Source organism: Hydractinia symbiolongicarpus, chromosome 8 (genome assembly GCF_029227915.1).
Source record: "Hydractinia symbiolongicarpus strain clone_291-10 chromosome 8, HSymV2.1, whole genome shotgun sequence".
Taxonomy (NCBI): Eukaryota; Metazoa; Cnidaria; class Hydrozoa; order Anthoathecata; family Hydractiniidae; genus Hydractinia; species Hydractinia symbiolongicarpus.
This window is the reverse complement of record NC_079882.1, coordinates 11,918,099-11,946,081: the sequence shown is the minus strand read 5'-3', so window position 1 is coordinate 11,946,081 and position 27,983 is coordinate 11,918,099. Positions and strand designations below refer to the sequence as shown.

Here is a 27,983-nt window from a genome sequence, read left to right as displayed (position 1 = left end):
ATTTTTCACAAATTTATTATATTAGTGAATTGTATTTTATTTCCATATAAAACAATAAACAACCTATTTAAGATTAAAGGATTTTAGTTAGTCTGGTCTGTGATTTTTGCAAATGATAAAATTTTAAGCCAAACTTTTGTATTTCGTTTATTTTGCAGACAAACAAGACTTCGGATAGCATCATGGTTACTACACAAACCGAAGTAATCAAGAGTTTTTTTTCGTGTTTTTGTGGAGTTATAAGCTCCCTATTGTTAAATTGTTCTGCAGTATTAATGCAAAGTTAATAAAAAATTCTTAGCTTTAGCTGACTATAAATACACCGCCACTGTTACTTTTTTGTGTTTTTTGCAAGCTGCTAAAAAAAGTCAGGCACGCTTAGCTAGCTAGCTAGATACATAGTAGCTAAAGCTAGCTAGCTAGATTGCTTCTATCAGCCCAGGCCACTGGCAAAAATGGTAATTTCCTGATCTAGAAGTTTTGTAAATGCCTAACTAGCAGGAAAAAATAAGGAAACTTTCAGTTGAAAAACACCAATGGTACATTATATTGTTGCTTAACAATATAAAATACAAGCTTGTGCATGATAAATCTTGAGGAAGAAGATTTTTAAATCTGTTGCTCATAAAAAGATTTTTAATAAGAAATTGTTCACCAATTAAACCTAAATATTTATCATGAACAGCTTGAATGAACATTTAACAATGGAACTTTTTCTTTACTCTTTTTTCAAGCCTAATTTCGATTATATATATGTTCTGACCAACTATGGTCACCGGCCCAACTTTGGACGCAGACTGGCCATCTTCAGGTGTGTTCGCAGTTGGGATGGATCATCTATTGACGGGCGAAAGTTGGGTGTGTCATGGGATGAAACAAACTCAACTGTACACAAAAGACTCTTGCAATTTTAGAAAATGTGCCATAAGATGGGACAGGCCTAACTATTTACAAACAATTTCCATGCTTTTAATAGACTGTCACAAGATGGGACAGGCCCAATTATTGACAAAGGACTTATGCTTTCATAAATCGTACCAAAAAAGAACAGGCCTAACTATTGACACTTTTCAGAAACAGCCACAAAATGGGCCAGTCTGAAGACTCCTAGAATAAAGTTAAACCTTGTACCATGGGCAACACACTGTTACGAATTTTAAAATAATTGAAGACAGGCCTAGCGCAACTGTAAACAAATGAATACTCTACATATAATCTATTACAAATGTAGCTAAAGTAATGAGCAATACAAATACCATGTCATAAATTCTTTTTTCTTAAAAATTGTACAAACAGACATAAATTGACAAATAGCTTAATAAATGGGCATTAGTAGCACAGTCAGTATGAAATGGGAGTAATAAAGACTCTGCTTGAAACTGGTGAGACTGATTACATAAAATTTAAATTAACTCAAAATGTTTCTTTAAATCATAGTCATTGTCTCTGTTTCTTGAACAAAATATTTCAATTGTGGCTGCCCCAGCCAAAACGATTCTGCCTCTCAAGTTACGTAATTGGTTAAGTTGCAATAATTTCATTGAAGATTATCTTCAAAAGTAAACATAAATAGCATAAACAATAGCTTAGCTAGCTACACCTATATAACATGTCATTAGACTGGGCTATCATCTCACTATATGGTTTCTAATTAGAATGTCCTGTTTTACACTAGAATGAATTTATATCAACTTTTTAAACCGGGATAGAATATTCTAAAACAGAACAAGCGTTTCAAATCAGGATGTCCTGTTTGCAAACAGAAACTGTGCATGGAAATAATCCATGTCAGTGAAGTTCACAAAATTTGTGGAAAAATGGTAGTTTTGACGTCAGCAACACTTATGATATTTCATGACTATAAATTTACCCAAAGTCTGCTGTAAACATTGACAAATTAACTTTGAAAAGTTACAGTGTTAAAATTTGTCCTGATTTATTATTTTGTCCATGATTGTAGCTAAATTTTTTATAATTGCGAAGATAGTTATTATAAAAAAAAAATGATATATTGATGTCTTGATGGTTTTTTAACAAATTAAAATAAAACATCACTATGTTTTATTTTACAATCCTGTTTTGATGATTTTTAAACGTTCTTCAATTTTTCTTTAATTAAATGTTATTTTACATATAGAACATAAAGATTCAATGGACTAGGTGAAATGCAGTCTTCGAATTTCAGATATATTTGCTTCGGCAAATAATTGCCGAAGTAACTTCGCAATTTTTCAAAATCACTTGGCAGTCCTTCAACAGAAAAAATGCCGAAGACAATGGTCAAAAGCACTGAAAACCTTCAGCAATTGCCTCGGCAGACTTCAGACGGCAGAAAAAATATAAATGTGATGCCAAGCCTTGCTGAGTATCAAACATCAACAAATTCAACTGAGTTAATCCTGATGTTTTTGTTTTTCTTGGGAACGATAATACAACCTTACTTGGTCACTCCACCATTTTGAACCACAGGCCAAACTAAATAAAACTACGGGGCCAATATTAAGTTTGTCAACACAGTGCAATGCATTTGTTGAAGGGATCGTGTTGTCTACCTTCACGTCTTTTAAGCCTTATAACTGCTAATACTTCGGCAATTACTTCAGCAATTGCCGAGTGCCGAAGCAAAATTCAAAGGCTGAAATGACATGGAATTGCCCATGTACATGCATAACAAAAAATATTTTAAAATCGTTTTAAATTCGTATTGAGATTCTTTCAAAGAAAAATTTATACAAATTAAAACAAAAATATATTGTTGAAGTGATCATGGAGACAATCCTTTATATTCTGACAAGCACCAAGGAGAGGGTTTGGGTGGAAGAATTAAAGTACAGTTTTTTCCAGTTGCATTAAATTTAGAATAAAATTAAAATAGTTTGTTATACGTTATTACAAACTAGTACTAATTCAATTTCATTGTTTCGATTCATCTTTGCATGTGCTGACTGGTGTTCCTGATGAACCATGCTTAGAAAGTAAATAAATGTCCTTCCTAATCTAAATACAAACGGTCTTTTAAAAGGTTTCATTTTATTGTGTCCTGGTTACTCTGTCTCTTTTTAAGTTTTCTTGGCATAAACATAAACAGCATTATAATTATAACATTGTTTGTAATAGCGGTGTACGGAAGATTCTTTTCTTATGTTTGATAATTTTGTTATCGTTTATATATTTCAGTGCATGATGCATGTGTCTTATTAATTGTATTTTTTTACCTGTTCATGAAGGTAGTGGAGATAAAAAAAATGATCATCTATACATTTAATTAAAACATTTTTTAATATTTTAACAGTAATTAATAATGAAGTCCTGGTTAATAGGTGGTAAAATGCATGTCAATAGTACCTAGAAATGATACTGCCATACTGTTCTATTATTACCAGAAGCAAATCATTTCAAAAAATGATGTGTAGAATTGTGTTTTAGAGAGGTTGTAATAGGAGCACTGGCAAGCGATAGAAATATAATGCAATTTTACTTTATGCAAAATCTCACATTGCAGAGGTAAAGTAAGGTTACATACATATTTTGTAGCCTATTTTCTTTCCATACCACCACATTTACTGTCTGAGTTGCACAATGTCTGCTTTGTTTCATTCTGCACAATTGTCTAAGGTTGTTAGTACTACAAATAAATGAAAAACAACGCACAAAAGATTCTGTTAAAAAAAGGAAACCTTGACTTGCTTGAACCAGTAAATATGTAAACCTTAAGTTTTACAATATATAAACCTTAGTTTTACAATAAATGACAGAAAATATAAAACTTATCAATCATATAACCCACACTACATTATAACCCACACCTACAGTGGAACTCATAAGAGTCAATTTAAACCAACATGTGATATAAAATACAGTACTACACATTTTTTTCTATAAAAATGCCCAAATTAAAACCAGACTTGTCATTATTCTTATTTCTCTATTATTTTTAACCTGAAATCCTGCTCCAGTTTTCTAGCCTTTCAACTTAAAATAGGATAAAAATCCTGTAGATCCCACACCAGAAGGGAAACCCATGCAATCGGACACCCACACACACTCACAAATAGACTAGTTTATTAAAGAATATTTCAAAACAAAATTATATCTACAACTTGGTTTGCAATAAAAATTTTTGGGTAAGCTTGTATAGACCCTATATGTGTACTCGCAAAATTTGATTGCAAAATGACATACGATCCGATCTGCAAACCCTCATCAGCAAAAAATTAAGATGCCCCAGGCAAACCAGTGTCATTTTGACAAAAAAAATTGTTAATTAATTTACCTTATATTTTACATTCATAAAATTTAAATGCTCATCCCTCAACAGGTCTAAAATTACTGGTGACAGATTACTTAAATGCGACATAATTTATGCAGCATAATTAAATCTGAAATTCTTTCAATGTGAATATCTTGAGAATGAAAAGAGTTTTTTAAAAATTGAAAAAGACTTGTTAACCAATTTTTCAAGCTCTATCATAACATTGTTTTATACCTTGAGTTCCCTTCAGACCCCATATCATTGCGGGTTTTTTTATTAAGTTAAGTTTATTATTTAATTTCTTTGTTAATTCGTTTTTTCCTAAAAGATAAATTACAGGAGAAAAAGATGTATAAATTTTCGACTTTTAGCTGCTCACTCAAATTAACTTGCACTCACACAGAGTCATTCACATGTCCGATTCATCGCTCATAGGGGTAAATTCCCCTGGCCAGGCCTGACAGCTGTACTGAAAGCAGAGTACAAAGTTTTTTTTAGTATTTTTCAGAGACAGAAATAAAATATGTGACCACGGTCAGAGGAATACGCAATTTTTAGACAACAAAAAACACTAAAACAGATTTTAACAATATAAGCATTAAACTAGTTTTATATCATAAGTGCTTTAATATATCTTGTTGACTACAAAATAATTTGGTCTTATTAAGTAAATATATTTAAGTATCTTTGTATGTTATAGATGATGCGATAGAATCATATAATTTGCATGATGGCTTCCAATGGAGGATTTCACCTTCCAGCTTTTGAAGAAATTATTAAAAGGGGTTCTGCAAGTGAACCAAAAAATAACCGACCTGTCCCTAAAGTACGTAACAATAATCTGACTGGAGAAATGAGTCTGAATAGTGCCGTCAAAGCTGCTAACAATAAAAGAAATACATACTATGATGCTGTAAGTGGAGTTTCTATAATATTAAATTATATTTATAGCTATATAGTATGAAAGGTTTTTTTACTGTTCCCTTCACAACAAAATAAAAAGGTTTGTTATTTTTTTGACAATCAAATAACAAAGCCCTTTTTGAATTTTTTAGCTTTCTGCAAGCGAGCCAAGAAAAAGATCTAATAAAAAAAAGAAGACTACTGCTTTGGATGAAAGTGAATTTAGCTCTGAAGGCTCACCAAGTCAAGCACGACGTAGGACCCCAATGACTATGCCAAGAACAAAAGTAACTGCAGCAACTCCTCTGGAACAGAAAATTGCTTTAAAGAAGCTTAAACAGAAGTTGACCTTTGAAAAACAGGTAACAATAGGCCTAAAATCATTTCCATAGATTTTGATTAGCTGTAAAAATGTGCTAACAAATTCATCCAAATAAACAAATCTATTAGCAATCTTAAGCAAACCTTTCAAACGTTCCAAACTGCAGTTTTCATACAAAAAGATGTATGTAGACTGGAAAACAAGAATCTGTAAAAGATTTCAACATTTGCCACAAAGATATTGCACAATATTATTTTACACATTTCTATTCTTAGGAGGCCAAAATAAATGGTGATGATATTGAGCAAATTAATCCATCTTTATTAAATGGATTTGCTTCCTTGGATGAGGTTAGTGTGTCAAGTGTATCAGAGCATCCAGCCAGTGAACTGTCTGAGGTATGTATAATATGTTGTTAGTACAGCTAAGAGCTATAAAAGCTAAAAAAATTACAAGACCATGTCACAAGGTAATGACACTATAACCACACAAACATCATTTTTCAGAAGACAAGAGTTAACTATTCTAAAAAATTTTAACTTGTCAGTCCAGTATTTTCTATTTCAATATGATTGTTTAGCCAAACATAAATCTTCAGGTCATGATATCTTCACAACATGATAAACAATCATATCAAAAAAGAGTTAATTAGTTTTTAAAATTTATGTGCCCAATTTTTGCCTACCATTAATATCTAGCTGCACAGCAAAAAAGGAATTTCAACATAAACTTATGGAATGGGTGTTTTTTTTGTGGTATTGTTTACTGTAGAATAAAAATTAAATATTTTGTCTGTCAGTGTATTTAAAAATCCATTGTGATTTTGAAGTGATCTAACGTTTCAAAATTTGTTCAAGAATTTTTACCATAAAAAGTATTATAATTTGTATATTATAAGTTTGTTTATGCTTTTGCAATATGTGTTAAGCATATTTTACAAACACGTTCTTAAGGTATACCTTTGAGCATGGTTTTTAAATTGCGAGAGTTAATCAAGGTTAATTCATTCATACATCACCAAAAAGCATTTTTCTCATTCAACCTAAACTTTCGTCTTTAAGATGTAATATCTAGAGAATCGTTGATCTTTTAGATAAAACGTTGGCTACAGGACAATAGCACTCTCCCTTGTAGATCTTGTAGTTTTGTAAAAAAGTTTTGAAATGTAATGTATACAAAAAAAAAAAAACTACGAAAAAGTATTTTTAAGGTTTTTTAAAATATCACACCTTTAAATACTTATAATGATGGTGATACTTTCACACTTCCGACGCGATGAATATTCAGAAGGTTGTCTTTTTAAATTTTATTATTCGCAAAGACGTGACTGAGAGTACCATAGAAATAGAACTTTCTAAGTCGTTTAATTTTTCTGTGACTTGCAGAAACAGAACAGGATGGCATACATTTTTGGAAATGAAAGTTTTTTTTTTTCAGATGGTCATTTCTTTTCGGAAAGGAAAAATAATTTATTTTTAGAAGTTATACTCAAGAGGATGATAATAATAATAATAATAATAATAATAATAAATATTTAAAGTGGCTAGCCCAGAAAATCACAAAAACCTATAGTTAGTGGATTGTTTCCACTGGGGGCCACTAGAACAAAAAAGAAACAAAAAATGATAAACCTTAGACTGCCTCAGCTCAATCAAACATAGTAACATTTATAATCTGTGAAAATTGAAAAGAAAAAGAATAAAAAACAAAAATTAAAAAATTCAAAAGTGATCTCCATTAGAATTTGCCAAATACATTAGAGATGGAAGTCTTAAACGAAAGCAGACTTCCATCACAGGTCACTTGGTCTGGAAGATTATTCCACACTTTTGCAGCTCTAAATGGGAAGGCTTTTTTGCCAAATTCCGTGTTGACCAAGGGAAGTGTGAACCTGTTTTTTGAAGCTCCTCTTGTTTGATGATTATGACAGTTTTTTGTCAAAAGGAATTTTGAGCGCATGTAATCAGGAGCAATGTGATTCATGGCTTTGAAAACTAATATGGCATCGTTTTTGATGAGTAAATTATTCATTGAATATTCCCTCTCTTTCCCAAGAAAGGTACGGACACATTTTAATCGTTTTTCTAGTTTTCCCAATCTACCTTGGGTGGCACAAGCCCATGCCGAGGAGCAGTAGTTGAAATATGGCATGACAAGTGCATTAATTAAAAGGTTTTTTGTGTGAGGTGTTAAACAGGATGCAATGGTTCTAATTTTAGAATATTTAATTAGTATTTTTCTATTTATGTCATTAATGTGCTTTTCCCATTGCATTTTTTGATCAAATGTTACCCCAAGATATTTAACTTTTTCGCTCCTCTTCAAAGGAATACCCATATAGTTGATAGTTTTGTTCTCAACTTTTTTTAACTGGCTGTGGTTGCCGAAAAAGATTGTTTCAGTTTTGTCCGTATTAATAGTCATTTTGTTATTATTCAGCCAGAGGTCGACTTGCGAAAGTTCTAACTCGACCTGGGAGACAAGGGTATCCAAGTTTTTATGAGACGAAATAATTATTGTATCATCCGCATATAGATGGTGGTAGTTTGAATTGATGACAGATTTTAAGTCATCAATATACAAAAGAAAGAGCAGGGGCCCCAACACAGATCCCTGCGGCACCCCAAAAGCGTCTTCATGAAGCAGATCTGATCCTGTGTCGTTTACAAGAGTCAGCTGCATTCGGTCCGTTAAGTAGGACTCGAACCAGTCAAAGGCAGCATCTCTGATGCCAAAACACCATAGTTTTTTTAACAAAATTTTATGATCAACAGTGTCAAAAGCTTTTTTAAGGTCAATGAGCACAGCACAAACAAAGTTATGTTGGTCGAGCTCAGTAAGAATAAAATCAGAGACATCGACTACTGCAGTTTCTGTGGAAAAGAGTTTTCGAAATCCGGACTGTCTGTCATTCAGGAAGTTGTGCTCAGAAATAAAATGAGACATTTGCTCATGCACTAACTTTTCAAAAATTTTCATAGGAATTGGCAAAATGGAGATAGGCCGATAATTAGTAGGATCTGTTTTATTGCCACTTTTAAAAATAGGCGAGACCCTTTTAGTCTTCCAACATTTAGGTACATAACCAGTAAATAAAGATTTGTTGAAAAGACTTGATAAATAAATACTTAAAACTGACGAACCTGCTTTTAGCAGTCGTGAACCAATTCCGTCCAAGCCTGTAGCTTTATTAAGTTTTAGTGATCTAATTATTTTTTCGACACTTTTGGTCTCAATACGAGCCCACCGAAAATCGTGTCCGCTAACAGGTGGATTAACATTAGTAGTGTCAGAAGAAAATTTAGAGGCTAGTTTGGCACCAACACTGACAAAAAATGAATTGAATGTGTTGGAAATTTCTTTTGGGTGAGAAGTTTCTGTACCATCGTTTTGGACTACTCGTTTTATCGAGGTAGTATTGCCTGACTTATCAGGAACCAGTTTTTTTAGGGTTTTCCAAAGTTGTTTTGGCCGTTTTTGAAAGTCCTGCAAAACGTCATTATAGTACTCGTTTTTGAGTCGATTTTTGAGACCTATTACCTGGTTCCTTTTTTGTTTGAAAGCTTCCCAGTCTATGATGGATTTTGTTTTTGATGCTTTCCGTTTCAAGAAGTCTCTTTCTTTGATGGCTATTATTAATTCATCAGTGACCCATGCCTCAACACGGCCAGAAAATCTATGTGTTTTGAAAGGGGCATGTTTGTCAGCCACTGTTTTAACATTTTTATTCAGTTTCTCACATGCTTTATCAAGGTCATCATAATTATTAAAATATGACCAGTCTACATTCCTGAGGTCCTTCAGAAAAGCCTCTTCACTGAAGTTCTTGTAGCTACGAACCTTGCATGTTTTAGGTTCAAATTTTGGCCTTTTGAATTTTCTGATCACATAAACTAAATTGTGATCACTGATGCCTAAATCCATGACACCAGTTTTAGAAATACAAGAACTGTTAGAAAGTATCAAGTCTATAAGAGTGCTACTATTTTCAGTAACACGAGTTGGCTCCGTAATATGTTGTTTTAGGAAAAGAGTGGAGCATAATTCCTTTATTTTGGAGGAAAGAGCATATTTTGAAAGCATGTTACAGTTAAAATCTCCCAAGATAAAAACTTCTTTCTCTTCTGGGAGCTTGTTAAAACACTGTTTAAAATGAGTACACAGGTTTTCGGTACTCTGCAAATCACTACCTCCAGGTGGCCTGTAAACCCCACACACGTAAATAGGTTTAGTTTTTTTCAGGCACACTTTCACCCATAGTGATTCAACATTTTCGAAGTAAAGGTGTTTCAAAAGGTGGCTATCCAAGTTTTCATTAACAAAAATTAGAACACCCCCACCTCGTCTATTCCGATCATTCCTATAACAAACATAGCCATCAATTTTAACGTCATTGTCAGTGATGGTGTCATCAATTTTGGTTTCACAGATGGAGAATACATCAAGTTTTGTTTGATGTAGCAGAAGTTTAACATAGTCTAGTTTGGATGACAGACCATTAATGTTGAGATGGGCCATTTTTAAGCCCTTCCCATTTCTGATTGCCTCAAAATCAAAGTTTTCATCAATAGTAATATTGATGTTGTCCGGAATTTCGTCACCAAATGACTCCTCATTAGCAAAGGGCAAATTACGAGAAAGACAGGGACTGCAAACGAAAAACAGTTTATCTTCAGGAGTCTTCATAAATTGTTGATATTTTTTATCAGAAATACGCTCACATTTTTTATGAGCCCATAATCCACACTTGTCACAAGAAAGTGCTTTGTGTGTTTTTGCCACAGGTTTTAAGCATGAAGAACAGGGATACTTAACAGGACCTGGGTTGAGGCAGATGTCCCCTGACAAGAGGATTAAAAAATAGAAATACTTGTGCCTGCTTGGCTTAAGTTTTGATAAAGCCATTAATTTTAATTGGAGAGTGAGCTGGCTTTCAGAAACTCTATTGCAGGCATCAAGTGAAGAGATAGAAAAGAAACTCCTATCTAGTCGACTCATTTCGTTGTTGTTGGGTGAGCTACTTTTGAACGAAGGTTTTGTATTGCTCAAAAATACAACGAACACAAAAATCAGTTTTAGCGTAAATGTGGGGTTTCCTACCTGAGTAAAGTTATTTTTAAGTCGTAGAGAGATCATTCTACGGTTATGTGCTCTTCCAAAACTATGTTTGAAGGATCTGAGGCAAGCCCATTTCCTTACGATGTTACACAGAAGGAGCAGCAGGAACCCACAACACAGCAAAGCTACCATATTAGATGATAGATGGATAAAAAACTGACTGGGATAAAAACAATTTATTAACAAAAACAATAATTTAAAAAACTTACAAAACAACAAATTAAAGAAATGAAAAGATATAAATGAAGTAAAGAAGGCAGTACAGTATATAATAAATCAAAAAGGACTTAGCTGTCAAAGCAGGAGCTCTTCAAGCTTTAGTCTTCTTTTTTCTTTCTTCGACTTAGCGCGCCAAGACCGGAGCGTTTTAGATACGTCCGACCTCAACGAGAGCTAAGCACGGAATGAGAGCTAAGCGGTGTTAAAACATTCACTCTTAACTCTTATTCAATTTAAGGTGTAATAGACTGATCAGAAAAAAAATTAAGTTATCAATATTCCCCTTCGAAAAATAAATTAATAGTTTCACCATTGGGAAGATAGTCGTTTCTTTAGTATAAATGACTAATAAAAAAAATCGATTTTTTGATGCAATAAATTTAAGTAGTTGATCAATTGCAAGTAAGTTTATGCTCTCCCATTGAAAAAATTTACAAAAGTATTAAAAAACATATTGATTTGCTACCAAGCTTAGATGATTAAACCAGAATGATGTTCAAATAAAACCAGAACCTACCAGAAATAACCCATGTTGAATAGGGTTATGGACCAAAATACTTTAATAATTTTTATGGGATTTAATAAAAACACTTATTTGGATTTGAGAAAAAATGCGAAGTATTTGCCTTGCATTTATTTTTTTGAGATATCCAGAGTCTACTCTGGCGAAACTATTCTGGCAAGTGTTAACACCATGAAGGTTTTCTTGTTTGTTTTTTCTAAATTTTTTTTCTCTCTGTTTAATTAATTTTTATTATTTTCAGTTTGATGATGATAAAATTAAAAGCCGTCTCAACCAAGTACAGGTAGGACATTTTAAATTATAAATAAGTAAATAGTATAAGCATCTATTTTATTAGTTTGTGTCTTTTAAAATTAATTGCAAATTAATAGTATTGTACAGAGATAATTAGTATGTGTCTATGTCCCACTGTGGTACAGATTTTATGCAGTGAGTATTTCTCTTGTATTTAGGAATATTTAAAACAAGCAACCTCCATGTATGTGAGTCTCTCCATGGATGAGTCAACTGAGGTAATACAAGCTATTCCTTTTAAAAAAGGTTTATGTATAAACCCATACTTCCAGGTTCCTTCATCATGATTTTATGGTTTCAAACAGAAATGGGGATGCAGTGGATATCACTAGCAAAATACTAAATATTGTTCTTGATGATAAACAAACCTTTAAATTCCAGGTGGCATAACAGAAGAAGTGAATTATGTTCTTAGCAAATGAGACATTCATTTAAAATACACATATATATTTATACTTGATAAAGTCTTATTTAAGACATGTTGAATAATTTGCCGCATATTGTACTATAGTGTTTTAACTTACATTATAAATATATGCTTGCACTAGCCAAAGAGAACGGATCAAATGAATAAACTTGCAAAATTAATCCAACAACTTCGAGTTCAAGAACAAGGATACTTAGACCTTTTGGAAAAATCAATGGTATGTCTGCAGTTTATCTTAACTTTTTGATGATCCAGCATTATACATTTGGTAGGCTAGAATTTAGAAAAGAAAAAAAATCTGTAGAAATGTGTATTTAAATTCTGGTTTTCACTTTCAAACTTTTTTCATTTATTTTACTAGAGTAACACAAATTAAATTCTCATTTTCAAAATTGTTCTAGAATATGGATGATACACATTCCAATGCAGAAACATTTTCTGTATTAAGTGCAGATCAACAATCTGTTCAATCTGCAAGTATTGGGCAGAATTTGCAGTCTGATGTGAAAAGTCAACAACAAGAACTGGAAAGGCTTCGGGAACAACAGTCCCTGTTAAAGAAGATTGTTCAGCAACAAAAAGAGGTATGTATCTTTAACTTCAAAATATCAAGATCAAGGCATATTATTATTTGTCTTTTGTGTTACTTTGTGTTGTAGCTTAAAGAGCTAAAGGAAAAACAAACATCACTGTTAAGGATGCAAGAAAATGCAGAAAACATGATGAAGGAGAAACACCAGGTATAAAGCATAATATTTTCAACATTTGGATAGCAACATGGAAAAAGGCTTTTTGTTGTACTCCTGTACCACCAATCGTTTATTTTTTACTTTCAAAGTAGTTCAAAGTGTTTCTGAAAAAAATATTTTTACTTAAATTTTATTAAAAATGGAAAAAATTGGGTAATCGTTTTCCATTTGAAAAAAAAAAAACTATCATCTTGGCTAGCTTTTTTAACCAGACCTTGTAAAAATAATTTTTTATCTTAACAGAGTTACATATGAGGGCTTATGAAACCAATCTTAACCCTTAACCTGCCTGTCCTGGACCAATCTGAGATCAGTCTCCTGTTAAAAAAACCCAGACCCGGACAGGTCTGGGAATCCCTGCGACACTACTTTTAACTCGATAACTCGAAAACGGGCTGTTTATATTTATTGAGATTCTAGCACCTTAAAGACCGATAGTTGGGCCACACTTTTGTGAAGTTTGGCTCCCCTACCATTAAAACTCAATCCATAAGCAAGGGCGGAAGCAAGCTACACGCTTCTCGGTAACAAAAAAAACAAAAATTTTGAGATTGCTGCCAATGCAGACAGTGATTTTGACAAAGAAATTATTCCAGATGCAGTTGGAGAGAAGGAGTATAATATTTTGTTTGCTTTAAACAATGAGTCGTCTGATTTAGAAGGCTTCGAAATAGAATTTGCTGATAATGAAAGTGGACCTCCACATGCTAGATCCCCAGAAAAGTCTGTACCAGAGGGATTTAAAATGGGCCTTGCTTTAGTTTATATTTAGTTTATATTTAGTTCACATTAAAAAATAACATGAGGAGGTTTATAAAGCATAGACAAAAACTTTATAAGAACTTTTTATTATTTTTTTTACTTTTTTATTCTATCTTTACAAAAAAAATATTGTTGTTTCAGAGTCAAATAACATGTTTATATACAGTTTTTATGCCTATATTTTATACTTATGTAAAGGTTTAGTTAAATTTATCTAAATGTTTTTCCAAAAAGGCATGTTCATTGTTTTCTAAATTTTCTATAACAAAGCAGAATCTGTCATATTTTATTAATTAATGAGTTACAACTTTTCATAATCTTTCCAAAATGGTCTCACTGATCTAAATTTATGTAGCAGTGTGTAAAAATTTCTATTTTGGGCAAAAGTGGCTGGTTTGTGGGTACTATTTATCAAATAGGTCCTTGGCAGTTTAAGGGTTAACACTAATCATCCAAGTACTAATGTTACAAAGGTTTCTACCAATGTAAAAAAATGCTTCGTTATTTCTCTATCCTAAAATGTTGTTATTTTATTCTCTTTTAATTGATTACTGTTATGTTACAGCCAGTGATTCTGTTATTTTAGTTGAACTATGTGCCAAACAATCAAAGAGAAGGACAGCCAGAGGAGCGGAAGCCCATAAATGTATGTGCGGTGTAGAAAGTTATGTGTACTTAAGGTTACTTTAAAGGAAAAAACTCACTTGATGAGTAGTCTCAGAAAAACCCTTATAATTTATCAATACTTTCATTTTTTTTTTTTTTCTGAATGTTTGATGAAAGACTTTTTTGATGGTGTTATTTTCGTGAGATGTTAATTTTCCAAAAAGAAAATATAATGAATTAAACACACACCATTTTTTTTTCACTGTACGTGTTAAAACCGCATTTTTTCCGAATGCGTGGTCGCAGACTTCTCGTTTTTGCACTATTACATTCAGCATAAATTAAATTCTAAAAGGTTCCCGTTTTTTTTTTTTTTTTTTTTTTTGTAACAACGTCGTTATGAAATTATTTGTAATTATATATAATCATTCAAAAAAATGCATATTATTTTCTTTCTATCATCATAATTCGCTAATCAGTAATTTATACAAAAAAATCCGGGAACCTTTTGTGCATAATTTATTCAACTTTCCATTACCAAAAATTTCAATGAGCCAATAGGAAGTTTTTCGTAGGTGTTATGAAAATGTGTGAACTGAGTATGCAGAAAGATGATGGAAGTGTGAACTTTTTCTTTATGCTGAATATGGATGCATGCGTTCAGAATTATTAACAGACAGAAGTCAGGGTTACAAGAGAAAGCTTATATGCATACTCCTTAACTTTGATTTTTTTTAATGATTTTTTATACGACAACATTTATATATATATATCGATGGTGACAGTAAACTATCTAAAAAATATTATTATGCATATATTTATACGGTAGTCTCATATCATGCATAATGTTTACAAAAAATATGCTCAACTCATTTTGCACATATTTTCTCGAAGGTGTGAAGGATATAACACCTCTGAAAAGGCTTTTTCCAGAAAAAAGGGATGTTCCAAATATTTTCATGGAATATAAAATATGTCATTCGAAAGAGAATTTTTTTTTCTATGTCATGAATTTTTTGCAAAAAACCTAAAAAAAAAATTGTTTCCTTTACAGTAACCTTAAGTATCAAGTAAAAGGGAAAATAAGCAGAGAAGATAGTACCTAACAGAAAGTGCTTTAGTAAAGTAGCCTTCATCTTCAAGTTCTGACATATTTTAGAAAATAAATGTTAAAATTATGTAAGATGAAATGTTCTGCCTATTTTATAGCCCATAAAGAAAAAGGGTTGCAGCCAGTGAAAACAAGGCTAATAAAAAGGTTAAAAATTGTTTTAAATTAAGCTGTAAAGCCACTGGTTAGTTACATCATTTCCTAACTTCTAGCCAAACTATTAAAACGCAATCATATGTTACTTAAATAACAGTTTGCTTTGTGTAATGCTTAAGCTGCTCTTTCATTTGTTTACCCATTCAAATGTAACTATTCCTTAAATTTATTTAGAGCACACGGCAATCTCAAATGGCTGATAGGGATGCAGCTATCAATACAAATAATGTAAGTATGAATTATTGCTGCAATTAAGAAATTTTTTCCATTGTATTATGAACACATCTACTTATTTTCAAGAAAATAGAGAAACCAGAAAATCAACCTTTAGGCTACAGATAACATTGACTTATGATTTTAAATATACATACTTTCAGCAAACATTGTCAGTATTCACATAGTGTCAATACTATTGTAAACAGTTGTGGGAGTTTGCATAGCCTCAACTTCTAGGTCAGGAAGTTTTTGTTGCCAATTTAGTAGATAGAGTAGTTTTTGAAAATTTAATTAGTAGTGCTAACAGGCATAGAAAAGGGTAAGCTGTCATAAGGCTCTAGAAGCTGCTGTTTAAGCTTAGAAACTTCATTCACATCTTTCAAAGTAAAAGTCCACAAAATTATCTTGGTAAAAAAGTAGAAATCTCATACTAAAGAAATTTACGCGGTTTGTCAACTTCAAAAGTTAACACTATTTAAGTTTATATGGTGGTTAGGGTATATGGTAAAATGATAAAAAGATACAACATGGTTCAGACACATATTTAGTATATTAATTTTTACTGTTTTTTTTTAAAAAAAAGTATGGGATAAATGTTCATCTATTTCTTCATCACACTAACTCTCACAGGCTCAATCATTGTCCCTTGTCCTGGTTTAAGTGTACTGGTTATTTTTTACACTTAAACCAAAAAATGAGATTTTTACTACACTTACGCCAAACCATGTTAATTTCATGCACCACAATGTTTTTTTTTGGAAAATCACATTATTTTATGCTTCTGAAATGCAAATTTTAGAAGATGCTTGTTAATATTATGTATGTTAGATTAATTTTTCTGAGATGTTAATTTCCTGACTCGTTAATTTTCTGTAATAAGTCATACACCATGACAGTTGGAAACTTTCCCATTTTTTTATCATGTTCTTGACGTTTCTGTATAAATTTACAAAATCTAGTATAAATGCAATCCATAAAAAAATTATCTTTAAAAGGGGATTCCTAGAGTAGGTATTTAATATAAAAAAACATTAAAGGAGGGCCATTGAATCCAAGCATTGCGGTATTTAGTAATTGCTTGATCTAGACGTAACTTGCTAAGAATTTATATTTGTGAATAAGGAAGAAATATAGTTTACAAATTTCTGAACTTTTTCAGAATGTTTACATATTTAGGACTAATGACTATCTATACATCTAATATTTTAATTTAATATATTAATTATATAGACTTTTATATTGTGCATGTAAACTGGAATCTGATATAAAAACAAAAGTTTTAAATAAGACAGGTCCAATTTATTACACCTACTCACAGAAACAGAATAAAATTTATATCAAGCATTGCATTCTTTAATTATTCTTTCAGACTGCGGAAGAAAGCGATGCTTTAAAAAGGGCACAATTAGTAAGCAAGCTTCAAGCGTTACAGGAGAAAAAAGAACAAATGGACGAGCTTATGGTAACTTTAAAAGCATTAAAAAATGCACAAACAGCAGAAGGTATAGTACTTAATTTTGGTATTTGTTCAAAAATACCTTTACAGTGAACTCTCAAAAACTGCAAAATGAGCTCCCATGGGGATTTAATTGCGTTGATTACAATAATTAGTTGTTTTAAAAAAGAAAAAACATTTTGTAGTAAAGCCCAAATAATCTTGTCCCATTCACCATCATTTAGTCCATCAGTATATTGAAAATACAGTAAATCAAAATACTTTTTTATGCAGACTGTTCAATAAAAATGTTTCCAATTTCAATCCATTATTGTTTTGTTATTGAAAATATTTAAATAATAGTGCTACGGTTTGCCAATTTATTCTCCCCTTTCAATACGTCAGTCTTTTTTGAAATAATAAAAGTAGTTAATTCATAAAGCTGTGTTGATATTTATTTAATAGAAAACATGGTAGCACAACTTAACCAGGATACTACCAAGGAAGCCGCATCAGAAATGCAGTCTGTTGACAACGATATCAATGATGAGGATGATGAAGAAAACATGGACGTAGGTGAAAAAATCAACAGATTAAACGATGTTCGAGAAAGATTACACGAATTACGAAGCATTGTGGCTGAATATGAAGTAATGTAACTCTGCTGTTAATTTAATCTAAAATAATAATACTTTAACTATGTGTGTTTGTGATTTGTAGAGAGTATCTTTTTATGTCTCATTTGTTATCTAAAAAATCGGCTATTTTTAGATATCGATACTTAGTTTAACGTCTATAACAGAATTATTATTAGTGAAGTGCACTTATAACTTCGAAGGTCCAATAACTTAATGTATCCTTCACATAGGTAAATAAGACAAAAATTGGGCAAATATTTCAAAGCTGGGACAACCTGCTTGTTCTGTAAACCCTAATATATCTCCTTAACTGTTTGTCAAAAACACACAATTCTAAATATTATTTTGATTGGGATTTTTATCTTCGCACAATAGAGAATATATTTTTTGTATATTAATAAGTAAGCTGTCGTAGTAACTGTTTGCTTGGGAAATCAAGTGGATTTTCCACAGGCTTATTATTAATGATATTCATTATTAACTATACATAGCATATTTTTATAATTTAGTCAGGCAATATTCAAAGTTCAGCTCATGCAACTGATGCAAGCCGTGACAACCGACTTCATGCACAAGCTATACGACAAAAACAAGGAAACACTATAACAGGAAAGGGTGGGGCAAGGGTTCGCATACCTAATCAGGATTTTTTGTTGAATGACTTGCAAAATCTCCAGAATGGAATAGAGGAATTAATGGGTAAGTAATTATAATCAAAACATCACATTTTACTAATAGTTTTTATTTTTTAATTTTAATTTCTCATTCAGATAATCGTTGTCGTCCAGCACCTTCTGTACAGCGAAAAATAGACGTAACTAGAAACCAACCATCAAAGATAAAAACTAAAAATACAAATCGAGAGAAAAAGCAGCAAAGAACAAATAAAAATACATCAAATGAGTTGTCTGCAGACTATGCAAACAAAATGAGGTAAGCCATTACCTTTGTTATGTGTTCTGTAAAATTGTCTTTTAATTAAATGCTCAAGTACTTAAAATATTTTATTTTAAGGCAACTGCAGCTTGCAAGAAATCGTATTGCAGATGAAAGCAGTTACCTTAATTCTGATAAAGATTCTGCTAGCATCAGAAGTGCTACAACACAAACAGAAGATTCAGAATCAGGAAAAGATTCAGACGTAGAAAGCGAGGCGAGTTCCATGCTGCAATGGCAAGACGATCCAGAATTTAGAACTAAAGTCAAGTAAAACAAAATTTAAACATTTATACTTAATTATGTATAGTAATAAATCTAGAGATACTTCTTAGTTATTCATTCTGTTACTAAGGTTATTTAGATATCAGTTGTGAAAGAAGTAGTACAAATTTACATAAAGTTTTGACATCGAGTTGTATCTAATGCATATCTTGTTTTCATTTCGAAATTACACTGGATTAAAATGGTCATCCTATTTTAGTACAAACCACCCAAACTTTGAAATGACTCTTTTTTTATTTCTTTTGTGTTACATGTTTAAATTTGATGAGTTAGCCTAAACATCGGAATATGTTTGCCTAAACACCAGATGTTACCAAATTATTAATCACAGATATAAATAATTGTTATTGAGATAATATTAAGGTATTTTTTTGTTAGGAAACTTCAAATGGCAAGAGAAAAGCTTCATCAACTACAGGAACTTGTTAAAGTTGTTCAAGAAGGCGGAGCACAATTGCCAATAGATGATCTAATTGACCTCACGCTTAGCATAAGCGATGAAGAGAATGAAACATCTGCTTGTGGAGAAAGTGAAGAAGAGGATGAAGGTGAAGATGAAGAGGAAACTGGAGAAGAAGAACAATCAGATGACGAAGATGCAGATGGAGAACAAACAGAGAATGACAACCAAGATGGAGAGAGTGTTGGGAGTAAAAGTACCGACATGAATTACAATGTAAGCACCTAAGTCACAGCAATTTTAAAAGCACTTGTACTAAAAGCTGCAGTGTTATGTGCAGTATATTTTAATCTGAACATAGCAAATTGTGAAAATTTTGTGTGTATGCTATGTGTTGCATTGTTTAGAACAACAGTTGCAACATAAATTATCCACTCTTTCAGTAAAGCAATGAATTGTCAGGAATTTTCAAAATAATATCAAAATGCTTGTATCAAATTTACATTTTTATTGGCAACTTAATTAGAATATCTGTATCTGCCCAAAGTAGCCAGATAAAAAGGAAAATGTCTCGAATATCAAAAAGATAGTAAATGTTGAGTGGACACCTTGAAATGTGGCCAATTTATGCATTATATTTTTGCAGCTTTTTTGTGCAAAATAGACTAATAAAAAAAAATTGGGCACTGCTCAAGGAAGAGCATTTTCCTTTTTTATTTAAAGTTTTTAGGGGAAAGTACAAGTAGGGTAAATTACTGAGAATAATGAAATGCAAGTTATTGTTAACATTAATGGGAGAAGAAATTTTATAAATTTAGTCTGCCAGGAAACAAAAAAATGAACTATAAATTTTTATACAAATTAATGATAGTGGAACTATAACACAACTGTTAATTTTTTTTTAACTTAACTTTTCTCCTGTCAAAAAAAATTTCTTCAAGCTATGTTTTATCACTTGTACTAATTAAAATATTAACAATGTACTATATGGAATTTTTTTTTAGTTTGCTCCTGAAAACGGTTTGTCTGACAATGAGCGACGATATCAAGGTCTCCTGAGAAAACAAAGATTGGAATTGAATTACCTTCTCAAGGAAAGAGAGAGGTTACTTGAGGCTCAGCAAAAATTGTCCAGTCTAGCAACCTCGGCCGTGTCTGCACATACCCAAACGAATACTACAAGTGTTGCTTCATTAAAGAATGTGAACACCACATCTGGAAGTCAGAAAACGTTTCCCACTCTCACACAGGCAGAATTGAACAAACAAGACAGGTATAAAGAGAGACCAAGGAAAAGTCTGTTTGCAAAATTAGATGGTATGTCTGTGGAACCACATTATGGTTCTGAACACGAAATATTTCCACCAAGTGTTAAAAGTGACAAAGAATCTATGACCGGTAAGTGTTTGTTTTCTGTCCGGTTTGTTTTACATGTGAAATTTGGGAACTTAGGAACAAAAAATTCACTTTAGGGCCTTTAGCAAATGCTATGGCAGTTAGTGAGATTCGTAGACAGAGGGATCTGTTTGAACAAAAGAAAAAACAAAAGTTTGTGGAGAAGCAACAAAGAAAGAGAAAGAATCGCTCAGATGAGAATCAGTCTGATGACAGAGCAACTTATTCTGTGCATAGTGATATTGATGAAGGAGTTGGTGTGAGTATGTACAGTGCAGATGTAACAACTGCTGCAACGTGGGGTGGTTCCACCGAACAAAGTTCAAGTGAAGAAGATTCTGCTGTTGGTGAAGAATTTCCTGATAATGTATGATAATTTCGTTATTTTTGTGAACTTTATATATTTTTAATGAGAATTAAAACCAATTTAGGGATACATAAAACTCCTAATTTTTTTAAATACTTTTTTTACATTTATGAAAAGTTGAATTAATAGTATATTTTTTTGAATAGAAAGCTATAATTTCAAGAAATATGGAGAAAATAGGTAAAACATGTACATCAACAAATAAATCCTTTTAGTATTTTTATATCAAGGTGCAATGGTAATATTTTCTATCACCCCTTTACTAATCTTTACAGAATAATGCGGAAGATGGTGATGAATACGGAAGCCAGTTTGATCAACCTGAGGAAGAAGAAGAGGAAGCTGATGCCAGCAATGTGCCACCTGTATTTAAAGTAAAGAAGTATGGCAACGAACAGCCGAGGCGGGGAATCAGCTGGTTGAATGAAACTACACCTAGCAAAAAAAGTAAAAATATTATTTGCAAGTAAATTTTTGTTTATTAAAGAGCATTATTGTTAATTGGTTATTGCTGATTTTTAGGTTCAGCGGATCTATACAGAAATAACGGGGGTTCAGTAAGCTGGTCATTAGATGTCTCTCCACCAAGATCAAGAAGAAGACTTAGACAAGGGGTAAGCCAAATTAGTTATACTACACTTTTAAAGCAAGGCTTCTTAAAAATATTATATTTCATACTTTCTTTTCTTTTGTTAGAATCTAACTCCAGCTCACAAGCTTATTCATGATAATAAAAGAAAGCGACAGCGTAGTGCTCAGTTTGAAGGAGACGTGACTGATGCTTCAGCTACAGTGTCACGACCTGATGAACAACTGCAGTCGCAACTTGCGAGTATGTGCACATCTTTGCTGAGGAATGAACAAACACTTTTATCTATGCTACAAAATCAATCTTCAGCAGGTTACGAAGGTAAGAAAGAGAGCAATTTTATTACTAAATTAATATCTCCTGCATTGAGTATGCTATATTTTGTCGATTCAACTTTTTCAATCGAGTTTAACATATATTTACCTAGGGTATGCAATGTACCCCTATTATACCTGACCTTTTTTGGCCCTTGTAAGCCTTGGTGGGGGGCACAAAGTGCCCGCAGGCCATAAATCCTGAACCACTTGTGCTTAAGTGATGAAACTTGGCTCAATTGGAGAATGTCTTAGTACAAACTCAATCCAGGTAAAAAAATATTTTGATGACGTCATAGGGATTAGAAATGACGTCACACATGTGAAAAATGGTCATTTTCATAATTTTTCAATTCCTTTTTAATTTCTCGCTTGTTACTAATGATATGGCCTTGATTCTTGGTAGATTTATGGAATGAATACCAAAATTTGTGTTTCACATGAAAAAAGTAATTTTATTGACATCAGTCGGGTAAAAAATGACGTTATTTCGGCAAAAAAATTCTTATTTTAACGATAAACATAAAAAGACCCATTCTACCAGAAATATTGATGATCATGTCATTAAACTTGGCATATATGTAGAACAGGACACTTAGAGATAATCGAGGTAAGGTAAATAATATAATGATGTCATTGGGATCCGAAATGACGTCAATTTGCTGGATCGATATTTCCTTCAAATCTGGTCTGCTTTTTGTCCCTAGTAACCATATATCACCTTAGCAACACCTTGTAATAGTGTTAAATTAAATCACTATTTATATATAATTCCTGCCACGCATTGTTTTTAAAACGTGTAATATTTTAGCCTGTCCTATATCGCAAAAAGGTTCACATGTTGGCAATTTTCAAACTCTTCATGAAATTCGACAGTTTTTTGAGAGGTCTTCATTGAATCAGTCTTATCAGCAAACCCTGGATGCTTTAAAAACCTGCTATGATCGGGTCGAGCAGCACCAACTTGATATGGAGTATCTAAAAAGACAGTTTGAATCATTGAGCCAGCCATCATACACAACAGCTACTGACTACAGATCTCCATGGCCAAATCCACCCTCTTTACACCTTAGTTCATTCGGTGGTGTGAATAATGAGATAAAACCAGATGAAAGCAAACATGAATTTGCAACATCCATCCCCAGTTGCTTGAAATCCATGTCTGCCTTTCCAAAGAGCACTCAAACAGAAACAACCCTTTTTGAGGATCCGTTTAAACCTTCAATCCAACCTTACACTCTGTTTGGCGAAACATCGCTTGATGCCGGATTATCGCCAAACCGGAAGGAGCAGGACGATTTTAAATTTGAACCAGTCCCAGACCCAGTTAGTCCCGGAACAATTGGCGAGAGGATTTTTCAGCAGTTCGAGGATAATGCTAACGAAGAAGAACCAAGTATCCCGTTCCGTTTAAGGATGTCTGAGTACAACCCATTATCGTATCAAGGTAAAACACTACTAGCTAACAAATTTTTTGATATGGTGTTTTGTTAATGGCATAAATAATTCTAATTTCACTTATTTCTTTGTAATGATTATCGTTGTAATTTTTGTTGTTTTTATTTTGCAGGTGGTAATTTTGCAGACACAGCAACAGGTAATGTTGTTACCGTGTCTAAATTGTCCTTGAATAAGGATCGTGCAGAAACCATGGTTTCTGACCATAAGGCTGACCAAAATGAAAAGAGCATATGGCCATCGTTTTTCAAGTTGGCTGAAGCTTCCATTGCTGCTGAAAATGTGTCTGAAAATTCATCAAAGTATACAAGTAGTTTAGCTGGTCGCAGTGCTTCGAATGAATTGCCAAACAAGTAATTTTTTTCACTAATTTAGGCGTAGGAATAATTTTTATGTTATCCTTATATGTTCATATTTTTTGAATTAAAAATAATTTTGAGCCACAATGATACTTCTTGTCCAACCTGGTGTCGATGTGACGCTTAAGATATGTTTAGATTTTTCCTACGTTTCAGCCCAGTGATCCTTCTAAAGTAAAATTGGGTGGGTGTAATCACACAAACCCTTCACTTGATCTTTTAATGATTTTGTTTTTCAAATTTAGAGCAACCAGTGTGGCGACCAAAGCGGATGATGAAATGGGTGCGCGATCTACAGAAAGTAACTTTTCATTATTTGAAGCCCTAAGGGATTCTATTTATTCAGAAGTTGCCACATTGATAGCTATGAATGAATCCCGCCCACATTACCTTGTGGAACTGTTTCGAGAACTTCAATTATTAAATTCCGACTATCTGCGACAAAGAGCTTTGTATTCACTGCAAGAGCTTGTTACCCGTTTTTTAACAGATGATAGTACAACTTCATCTCCGATGAAACCTGCTTTTAAGCAGGAAACTATCCCAAGTTCTACAACGCATGCGCCATACGAACAATGGGTAGCATCGGCTTCGGAGCAGACACCAAGTGAAAGCGTGTTGACGACAGATGATGAGAGTGAATCACAAGCATTGCAAACATTGGCGAGGCAGATACAAAACAACGACATGTACGATTATGCTGAGTTAGCTGATACACAATCAGATACGAATGTTTCCACGCCAGCATCAACGTGTGATATCCCCTTTGCTGCAGAAGATTTAGGAAATACTGTTATCAACTTAGAGGAAGTAAGTATTGGATATGAAATTTAAGTCGCATTTGTAGTTTGTTTTAGTTTTAATTTACTTTATAAAATGTGTAGGCATTGGAAAAAATGAGGTTGTATGAACAAAACATGGCCAAAGTAAAGAAAGCATTTGAACAAGACTCTGCATCCCCATCTACCGCTGCATCTTCAATCAACGACCGTCAAAACACAGTCAATGCTGCATATGAAGCTGTCAAGCGGCGCGTTAATGCTCGATTAGATACGACTAGTAATAGTTCTGCTGCCGATGTCACGAGTCTGGCCTCTTCTGATATGCCACAGCCTTCTGTTGACACGAAAAAGCTTGACAGACAGATCAAATCAGTAATGATGGATCTGATACCGTTTTTAAATGACCACATCGAAAGTATCTGCGATGAAGAGCTTTTAGATGAAATCAGACGTTCGATTGTACAGTTTTCAAAGGGCAAAGAACAATTTGATGAATCTTTTCATAGGCAATTGGATTCGATACTAAAGGATTCCTTAATGAAGTTTCATTCAAGAAAGTTAAAAGAATGTGGAGAGGATATATTGATCGATGTATCTGAGATATTGTTCAATGAACTCGCATTCTTTCGGCTAATGCAAGATCTTAACAGGTTTGTCTGTTTGTCTGTTGTTTCTATCCTTTTTAGAAAAAGAACATACCTTAACTTGTCTGTTGCTCTAATAATAATAGATGTTATCATGATGTTATATAGTATTTTTATATTTTACGATTCCATTTTTTTTTCTTTACAGGCCGCTGTATGAAGGTTTATCCGCAGAAGACTTTAAAGCCATGGTATATTTTATTCTCTTTTTTTATTGAAGCTAGGCCTTGTTTTGCATTGAAACTTTTAATTGCTTACCGTATTCTTTGAAATATCTCCCTAATAAAGCAGCCCTTATAAATTTTATATTCTACGCAAATACTTTGGTGATAAAGCAATGCGCTGATTTGAACAATCTCAAAAAACCAATTGGAACATAAACACGTTTGTTTTCTGAACACATATGTTTTGTAGTTTTACAAAAGGTTAAGATTCAGTAAACATTTACTGTTCTTTGCTTTTTTCGCCTTATAGAACAACGATATTGGGCAACATTTTCAAATGGCACCAATCAGTTCTCCTGGGTAAATTGAGTTTATAAAAAGTTTTATTTGGGTGGATTGTATTTTTCATGCTTTTCCTCTGAACTTAACACCGTAATTTGCAATTTTAGTGACGATGGAAGTTCGGTTGCAGAGTCTGTAGACACGGTTGAAAACGAGACCCCCCAAACATCCTCACAATCAAGCAGCTTATCCAACGCCTACGTGGTTATTGATCCTCTTGTCATTACGGATGAAGAAACTGAATCATCGAGACAATTTGTCAACGTTGAGCTTTCTGTTAGTGAATCACGTCCAGTACGCAGTTCTGGTAGTGGCGAGGATGACAACGAAGAGGAGCCGTCTTTGTTTTCAAAAGCATCCACGCCAGCTTCATCAATTAATCTGTATTCACAAGTGATACAAGCGAATGCCGCGAATAATGAACAGGGTGGTGTTTCACGAGGTCCTCAAGCTGAAGGGTTAAACAATCATAGCTCAGAACAAGTCAGTCAATCAGCAGCAGGCAACGTATCTGTGGAGAACGGTAAGAGCCACCTAGTTGCCAACAGAACCCGTTTTAGTTTCGGGTGTAAATGTCGAATTGTGTATATCTAGAGCAAGACTGTGCTGCCGAAGATGAACGAGACGAGGGCGACCAGCTGGCAGAGGAAGACGAACGTATTGAACACGAAAGGGAGGCAGTTGCTGATGAGCCGGAAGGCCAGGATGGTGTGGAAAGTGAAAGCGCTGAAGACGAAAGAAATTTAGAAGAAGGTATTTGCAGTTTAAAGTCATACGCTCCTATTTTTGAAGTCATCTTGTTAACACATTGGTTGTTCGTGCTAAATATTGTGTAACTTTGTATTTTTTGTAGGTACAGAGGCGCCAGAGGCAGAAGATAACGTTGAACAAGATAGAGTAGAATCACTTGACCAACAAGTAAGAGAAATACATCGTATACTAGTAATATGCTCTGATAGTTCTTTCCGAGGTCTATAGAGTGATGTAACAGGTATATCATTGTTTATGTCTACCCTCGATTGATTGATGGATTGATTGATTGGTTAACTTAAATTTATGGTAATAAATTATGTACGCATGTTAGTGTTGTATTTATCTTTAGAAGAAATGCACTTTTCATCGTTTTTAAGTGTAATATTTCTTCTTCTTTAGAATGAGACAGAAGAAGTCGCTGAGGATGATCTTCCTGAGGTGATTATGTCGCGCCATATTTGTTTTTTTTTTTAATTCTTCTAACATAAAATCAATGCAGTTACGTTGCAATAAAATCTTATTCTCTTGCTTTACTTAGGCTGACATGGCATCGGAGGAAAATAATGCTGCTGCCCAAGTTGTGTTGGATCATCTGGAGGGACAGCAAGGTGATGTTGATATACAATTTTTTTTAAAAAATTCACCTTGCTGCTACTTTATTGACCAACTAATTTCAAGTCAAAATTTACAAATATTATATTGTGTGATTCACTGCTTTGTTTTGTTCTCAATCACACCAAAAGTCGCTTCCAAAGTTTTTTGTAGTGCATGTGTTTTTATTGTATTTTTTTTTTCTTGTTTGTTCTTTTTTTACTTAAACAATAATTAATTACAAATGGTGACAATGAATTTTAGTGGATAGTTTTATGTCAACCTGCAAATAGCGAGTGATGGATAAAAAAATGTTTTTTGAAATTTCAAATGAGTAATAACAGACAGATGGTTTAGATAATGTATGGCTAATACGAACTTCTAACTCTGTTTATTTAGAATTGGCGGGAGATCCACAAGCATTACCTCAAGTCACAGGTATTACAAAGATTATTATTTGACGTACTGCTTTGTTTTGCTAAATTTCTTGCTAACTTTGAGTATTGTAAGTTCTCGAATTTTTATTACTTTTACACTGGATTTTGGCTGCTACTATTCAGACAAAAATGTCGGACACGAGTAAAGAAACCAAATTATTTGTTCAAAACTTGAGGTTCGTAACGTTCACTGTACTTCTTCTTATAGAATCTCCACCATAACGAGTTGTCATTCGAACGTTTACTTCTAATCGAACGTGTAAATCTGACTCGACTGCTTCTTGGTTGTACTGATGACGTCACTGCAGCATTCGTTTGTTGTTTGCTGTTGAACAGAATTATCTTTTCGTTTGTTTTCAAAAGTTCCTAATATAATTTCTACTGTTTGAAAGCTCTTATGTACGAAATGATTGTTGTAAAAAAGAAAACCACGAAA

At 33.0% G+C, this 27,983-nt stretch overlaps 1 protein-coding gene across 2 annotated transcripts; it reads left to right on the top strand.

The window, feature by feature from the left end:
• Nucleotides 1–125: 125 nt before the first annotated feature.
• On the top strand, nucleotides 126–27,983 carry LOC130655973 (pericentriolar material 1 protein-like). Of its 2 annotated transcripts, none has more exons than XM_057458801.1 (35): nucleotides 126–203; nucleotides 4,953–5,165; nucleotides 5,308–5,517; nucleotides 5,753–5,875; nucleotides 11,579–11,620; nucleotides 11,790–11,849; nucleotides 12,180–12,275; nucleotides 12,460–12,642; nucleotides 12,718–12,798; nucleotides 14,156–14,215; nucleotides 15,617–15,670; nucleotides 17,028–17,160; nucleotides 17,559–17,743; nucleotides 18,241–18,430; nucleotides 18,502–18,664; nucleotides 18,746–18,937; nucleotides 19,331–19,628; nucleotides 20,357–20,750; nucleotides 20,834–21,114; nucleotides 21,390–21,561; nucleotides 21,637–21,728; nucleotides 21,811–22,024; nucleotides 22,829–23,464; nucleotides 23,588–23,828; nucleotides 24,080–24,644; nucleotides 24,719–25,266; nucleotides 25,409–25,451; nucleotides 25,735–25,784; nucleotides 25,874–26,289; nucleotides 26,361–26,519; nucleotides 26,620–26,684; nucleotides 26,919–26,957; nucleotides 27,058–27,127; nucleotides 27,510–27,548; nucleotides 27,756–27,983. In XM_057458801.1, exons 2-35 carry the CDS (start codon nucleotides 4,980–4,982, stop codon nucleotides 27,767–27,769), a joined length of 6,294 nt encoding a protein of 2,097 aa, XP_057314784.1. In that variant the 5' UTR covers nucleotides 126–203; nucleotides 4,953–4,979; the 3' UTR covers nucleotides 27,770–27,983. The 2 variants fall into 2 exon arrangements, with proteins under 2 accessions (XP_057314784.1, XP_057314783.1); XM_057458800.1 differs by having other exon boundaries at nucleotides 20,825–21,114.

Excerpts from the sequence above, each read along its gene's own strand:
- LOC130655973 (XM_057458800.1), top strand. The coding sequence starts at position 4,980 with ATGATGGCTTCCAATGGAGGATTTCACCTTCCAGCTTTTGAAGAAATT. Across the intron at positions 15,671-17,027 it reads CAGCTATCAATACAAATAAT|ACTGCGGAAGAAAGCGATGC; the intron begins GTAAGTATGAAT and ends TTATTCTTTCAG. Across the intron at positions 26,685-26,918 it reads TAGAATCACTTGACCAACAA|AATGAGACAGAAGAAGTCGC; the intron begins GTAAGAGAAATA and ends CTTCTTCTTTAG.